Source organism: Pundamilia nyererei, unplaced genomic scaffold (assembly GCF_000239375.1).
Source record: "Pundamilia nyererei isolate P.nyererei 1_Seehausen unplaced genomic scaffold, PunNye1.0 scaffold00031, whole genome shotgun sequence".
Classification (NCBI taxonomy): domain Eukaryota; kingdom Metazoa; phylum Chordata; class Actinopteri; order Cichliformes; family Cichlidae; genus Pundamilia; species Pundamilia nyererei.
In genome coordinates, this window is record NW_005187432.1 from 855,365 (window position 1) to 862,330 (window position 6,966).

The following is a 6,966-nucleotide window of genomic DNA, read 5'->3' on the forward strand; positions in this document are numbered from 1 at the left end:
TATATATATATCCTCCAAAAATCAGTACAACAACGAGGAGACCCATCGGACTTTGGTGTCAGCATACATGGAGAGCTCCAAGAGCTATGGCTAGGTATCGCCAAACCTTGAGTGGGGGGCACCGGTATGCGTGTCGCTTAATAGGGCACGCATTACCCACGTCAATGTCGTGCTTTAACACTGGGGTTCTAGATGGTACATCCCCAAACAGACTAGGGTGCGCTTGAATCAGGTTTTTCACGTCATCTTTCTCATCATGGGGAAGATAGGAGAGGTACGTGATCTAAAAGCCACTTAGATATTTCTAGCTTTTCTCCAAAATCTACTGAATAAAACTGCGTTTGTGTGAGAGCCTCTTTGTGAGTCCTTTGATGAGTGCGAAGGTTACTTCATATTGACAAAGCACTTGCTTTGCTTTGTCAATATGTTCACATGTTCAACGTTTGTTATTATACTTTTTTCTGATAATAATAATTGCGTGAAATACTCATAGTTAAGACCCAACCTGGACTCTAGCTGACCTCAGTTATTCGAGAATAGATAACAAATGTTGTATTATAATGTAATCTAATATTTGAAAAAAAACAAAAAACAATAAATATAATGATTATTTCCAACCGGTATTTATTACAGACAGCCTATGAAATTACAAAACTGCTATTGTTTGTTTATATAGTTCATTTAAACGAGCAAACACTGCCACACTTCATTATAATTATATTGCTGGTGAGAAAGTTTGACCCATCAGGGGCACCGTAAACTCTCAGCATCACGTGAGCACTCGAGTTTCCTGTTGCTATTGTATTACACTTCCATATTTTTCACCTCAAAGAGCGTCTGTGATGTAAACTACCGCGGCGAGTTCGCTCCTTCTGTGTGATCTGTCCCCACGCACCGAGTCCGTTTAACATCCTGCCTCGTCCTCACAGTCAAGGAGAGCTGCTGATCGCGGGGAAAATGGCCAACAGTGTAGCTTTCCAGAGCAAGTTAACCTCGATCATGGAGATGCTAACTAAAGCAGCCGTGGTGGAAATTAGCAAACTGTGGGAGGACGGCTTCGCATTGGTCCAGGTCGAGCTTCGGAGGAGAGAGATTGAAATCGAGGCTCTGAACAGAAAGTTGTTGTTGATGGAAAAGGAGCGGTTAGAGGCTCGGGCTCAGTCTGCAAATAACTCCTCATCATCTTTTTCCAAGAGAGAGCAGCAGAATAAGCTGCTGCCGCCCGCCGGTGATGGTAAGAACAACCGCGGCAGAAACAGGGGATCAATAAACGATATTTGTCTTAAAAGACACAATTTAATACCCCGTGGATGAAAAAGTCAGTTTGCAAACTATTTGTAACACACTGTAATGTTTGTGAACATATGAGGACATGTGTTTGTTTAAGTACAGCGTTTCCAAACAATTATATTCTCTTATATTTAACAATATAACAACTATATTCTCTATACAGCACCTTCTATTTGTAAGTGTGCACAGGAGGAGTTTTAGCACATCTGTATTGTTTAATATTGCTTTAATATTGCTTAAAACAGTGTCAGCTCACAGTAATGTCAACATCGGGTTTAGAAGGAGAGTAGTTTCTTTCTTGCTCCTTGGCACAAACCCGCATGACTTAAGTTTGATGATGAAAAGAAGCCTGATGAATGTTTTAGGTAGACATTATGTCCAGCATGTTACCACATGATGTAAAGGCAAAATTAATTTAAACACAGAAAAACTAAACTAACCTTTACAAAGAAATAAATTAAAGTTAATACACACACATACACATATACACCCACTTACACTGTTATTTATTGTAAGCCTGTGAGAATAAAAATATTTTAAGTTTGTTTAGACACAGTTGTAATTGATAATAGTGAGCTCCTTCCAAAGGATAGGACCACAACAACTGAAAGCACCTTCAGCACACTTAGATCTAATTCTGGGAAGATCTGCACCTGCCTGAGAGGTCTAATCGGATTATAAACACTGAGTAAGCCGGAGATGTACAGGAAGGGGGTAGGAATCATTGAGAGCTTTATGAACTAATAGAATAACTAATAACTAATAGAAGGATTTTAAAGGTAATTCTGTGTTGAACTGAGAGCCAGTTAGTGACTTCAGTATGGGGTTATATAGTCAAATTTCCTTGTGCGTTTACGGATTGGCTCCTGCATTCTTAACAAGCTGAAGTCGTCCTAGTGATGATTTGGATAATCCAGCAAACAGAGCATTACAGTAGTATAACCTGCTTTATATAAATGCATGGGCCTATTTCTGAGATTCAGTGTGAGATAGGGATTTTTAACATTTGATGTGTTTTTGAAGCGATAGAAAGCAGTTCTGGTTGGCCTGATTAATATGATTATCAAAACTGAGATCACTGTCCAAAATGAGGCCAAGGTTCCTGACATTGTCACTGGATCCACCAAAATATTAACTATTAACTAACAAGACAAGTGGTAAAAGAGGTGTATATCAGCATGGTAATGATCCACAGAACAGAGCCAAAGTTACACACACCGGGTTACTAAAGAAGAAAAAGGTCAAAGTATCAGAAAGAAAAAAAATGTGCCTAAAGACTGGCAAAAGATTCAACCTTTTTGAGACACATCACTGCAGTCACATTCAAAATAAACTAATATTTTTAATGAATTAGTAAAATGTCTCAGTTTTACCTGTTGATGTTTTCTAAGTTATGCTGTGAATTTAAAAAGTGGTTTATGAGCTTGGGAAATCATTGCAGTCTCTTTATTTGCATTTTACATCGTGTCCCAAAGGTTTCAGAATTGGGTTTGTAGATAACAAACAGGTCTGTGTTCTTTAGATTTACCTAATTTGTCAACAGGCAGAAAATGTTTTAAGTGACTTTTGCCATTTTGTAGGAAAACTTGTCAAATACTTTCTACTGCCAGCTTTTCCACTGTGATATGATGATTTTCTTAGTGATATGTCATTGTAGTTGGCTTGACTGTCCCTGCAGCTAACAGTCATTAAAAGCATTGGTGTATCTGCTTGTTACTTACTCAAGTCAAAAAGTTTCCCAGTGTTTAAAGTCACATTTTCAGACAGCGCTGTAATGAAGCAGGTGCATGTTATTTGGGTACCTTTCTTTACAATTCACAGTATTTGCTGCCTCTGTTGCTGAGGCGATTAATTATAAAATTAACCTGTTTTAAAAAATGACTTTTTAAGGGAACTTTGATTTTCCTTTAACAATTTAAACAATCTGCTGTGTCCTTTCAGGGCCTACGATAGAGTCGGTCCAGACTTTGTCTTCGGATCAGAGCGTGAGAGATAAGGTGGATGTTTCACCAAATCGGGGAACGTCATCACCTCCTCAAACAGAAGAGAAACGCAGTGAGCAGCGCAAATCTGACAGTGAGGGCAAAGATGACGAAGACTTAGTAGTCAAACTAGAAGACGAGGATGACGTCCAGATCGTGGAGCAGGTCGTGGACTCTGATCACAGCGTTAACAGTGGAGCAGGTCCCCACGAGATGAATTTGAACCAGCAGCCTGCTGAGGTTGTGGAAGAGCAAGAGTCACAGCAGTGGCTGACTGTTTCGGTGGGAGACAACGACACTGCGGATGACTCGGAGTGCTTTTTCGAAACAAAGCAGTTGTCTCAAAATCTGGACTCCGAAATCTTGCTCATTCAAAATGCCTTGGACATTTTCGATAATTCAGCAGAGGGAGCATACTCGGACAGGTTTATGAGGGACAATGAAACGGTTCAAGGTGCATCAAGTAAATCAAGGGCTTCTGTGACTTTCAGCCAGTCTCAGCCAAGTCAACCTATAGAAGCAATAAATCACTCAGAGAGAGGAATGTCCATTAGATTCCTCTCAGAAAAACAGCAACCACAGACTAAAAACATGTCAACCTTTAACACAGACAACAGACTCTTTCATTTAAACGACCCAGAGTTGCACAAAACTATAGCGGGGCGCCGCATTAGGGAGAAGTGGTACATCTGCCCGTTCTGTGGGAAGAGCTTTGATCGCATCAGCCACCTCGAGATACACCAGCGAATTCACACAGGAGAGAAACCGTACACATGCGACACGTGTGGCAAGTGCTTTTCTCAGAGGAGTAACCTTCGCACTCATCAAAGGACTCACAAAGAGGCTCTCGCACAGAACGCAGTTTAATTCAGTAGATTTTGAAGAAAAGCTAGAAATATCTAAGTGGCTTTTAGATCTAGATTTATTAACAAATTCTGTTTGTTTTTTGATATTTCTGGAAAAATAATGTAGCAGACTGATTTAACTGTGCCCTCTTTTTGTGAAATAAACAAAAATTTTGACACAGTGTGGCTTTTAAGAACTAAAACAGGAACATATGAACTGCCAGAAAAGAGGTTTTTAACACACATATGACATACTAGGAACATATGACCTCTAAGACATTCAGTTTAAGCTAGACAGGAAAAATCCAGCATCTAATCGCTTAGTTTTCCTCGCCCTGATGGAAAGATGGTGAGGGAAAGTCACAAGACATTTGATAAATTAGTTCACCACAGAGCACTAAGGATGTAAAAAAAAAATAAATAAAGGACAAAGAATTTGTTGGTCACCACACGACAGCCTAAATTGTGTTTGTGATGCTGCCTAAGCAGAAAATTAAGATAAACTAAGATTTCAATGTTCTGTTTGTAGAGGAAAAAAACATGTTGTTCAGCCTTGCACTGCAGCTTAGATGTTCATGGGTCAGTCGAGTTAAAAATTTCCCCATTCTGAAGAATCTTTAACTTCCAAAACATTCGGGTACTTCCTCCAAAGTTTTTCCACAGGATCCAGAGCCAATCATGGTAGGAGATGTAGACTTTGTAGCCCTAGGCTTAAGCCCTTCCCCGTACACACTTTGCTTGTTCACTTGGAGGGTCAGAAACATTGAGTGTTGTTCTAAACCTAGCATTAAATAACGCCATTTAATGTAACATCAGCCTTAATTCAGTTTTATCAACTTCATTCCTTACAGTAAAACATCATTTTTGTCTGGTATGTGGAGGGACAGGTACTTTCAGCTGCTCACTTATTTCCTAAGGGGTCATCACAGTGCATGTTTGAACTGGCACCAAGTTTACAACTGCCATCCCAACAAAAGACTCCCTGGCACAAAGAGTACACGAGCTTGTAATTCTCAGAGGCTGGGTTTGTGTGTCCTCTTGGGCTCAAAACAAATGTAAGAGAATTTAACATATACCACAAATTTTATATATCCTTAGGAACAAACTCCACATGCTTACAGATATGATTTCTGTATTCTTTTTTTAAAAGCCTTATGTCACGACCCCCTCTGCTAGGCGACAGGAGGGGAGAAACATACACAAGCCCTCTCACGAAATCTGAGTAAATAAGGGGTTTTATTACAAACATTAAACTGAAAACCGACAGGGCTGTTCAACAGACCACCGGGGAAACAATTAATACACAATGAAAAGAACAGGCAAGAGTAAAAGCTAAGGGTTAACTAAGGCAAGCTGGCAGCACACAAAATAAAAGCTAAGGGTTAACTAAGGCAAGCCAGCATCACAAAACTCTAATGAAACTAAGTTTAGCTGTATACCAGGTTTAAACAAAGAGCAACACAGCAAACAGGTTTAACAAACGAGCTTCACATGCAAAGCAGACGAGGATGCCACTGCATGTTCACTTCAGCGCAGCAGTTCCCCATAGTGTGAAGGCTCTTCAGCTTTTTATATTCCCAGGTGCAGACAATCAGCCAGTCAATTGGTCATGGAGTGGTCATGAGATCTCCAGGCAGCCAATCGTCCACGAGGTCTGGCACACTGTGATCTTTTTTTTTTTTGCCTGTCCCGTTTGGCTCTTTTGCCATCAGAATTATTGTCTAAAGGCAAAGGCTTTGCCTTTGGCACACTGTGATCTGGATAAAAGAGGGCTGGCACAGGACTCCCAGCAGCCAATCATCCACGAGTCCTGGCACACTTAGATTTGCATGAACACAAAAGGGCAGTCTCACTCCCTCCAAGGCCCAGGGCTGTAACATCTTTGTTATTGATTTTTTTTAATAAAAATGGAAGGAGAATGAGAATTGTGAAGTGATTGGCATCATCTTAATTCCAATCTGTGTAAAACATCAAAGACGCTGAGTGTAAGTTTCATCACAGAGATAAGGGCATCACAGAGTTTTCAACTGTATTTGTACCCAATACTTTAATTAAGACCCTTCAACAACCTCAAGAGTGACTACATGTACACTCACAATCATCAAGCAGTAGGGGGCAGATTCTAACTGGGCTATAGTTGTAGGGTGACAGCCAAAGGTTTGCAACAGTTGTCCATGTCAGCTCCAACCTTGGAGAGCAGCTGCAGCCTAGTGAAATGATAATGTTTGGTTGTGTAGCACTTATCAATACCAGTATTAAAAAAATAATCTTACAATATAAACGAGTCAGCCATGGAGCCCTAAAAGCAGACACTTGATCGCCTTTTTGGTTTAAGCATGAGGTGGGAACAGTTAACAGGTTTCTGCCTGAGCATCTCAGGCTGCACACTGGTCGGTACAGCAAACAGCTGTTCACATATATCAGGTCTGGGGATCTCCAGGCCTGAAGGGCCGGTGTCCTGCAGGTTTTAGATATCACCCTGGGTCAACACACCTGAATAAAATGATTACTACATTACCAGGCCTCTGGAAAACTTAAAAGACATGTTGAGGAGGTAATTTAGTCATTTAAATCAGCTGTGTTGGAACAAGGACACATCTAAAACCTACAGAACGCCGGCCCTTGAGGCCTGAGTTCCCCACCTGTTACGTATATAATCTCGGTCCAAGCCTAAATGCCTTTACAAGTAATAAGTTAAATCTTAAAATCAATTGTAAAAGTATTGGACATCCAGAATATGATTCTTTGGGTTTTCTCTGTAATACTGTAGGGTCTGTACCTTACAATATAAAGCAGCATGTGGCGACTGTTGAATTGAATTGTAGAGGGGTAAACTGGGATAATATGTT

The 6,966-nt window shown here is 40.4% G+C and overlaps 1 protein-coding gene across 1 annotated transcript; it reads left to right on the forward strand.

Moving 5' to 3' along the window:
- The first annotated feature begins 760 nt into the window (after positions 1-760).
- LOC102212219 (zinc finger and SCAN domain-containing protein 4) lies at positions 761-4,298 on the forward strand. The gene is made up of 2 exons (XM_005728968.1): positions 761-1,234; positions 3,232-4,298. The coding sequence occupies exons 1-2, from the start codon at positions 958-960 to the stop codon at positions 4,137-4,139; spliced, it is 1,185 nt and encodes a 394-aa protein (XP_005729025.1). The 5' UTR covers positions 761-957; the 3' UTR covers positions 4,140-4,298.
- Positions 4,299-6,966: the final 2,668 nt, after the last annotated feature.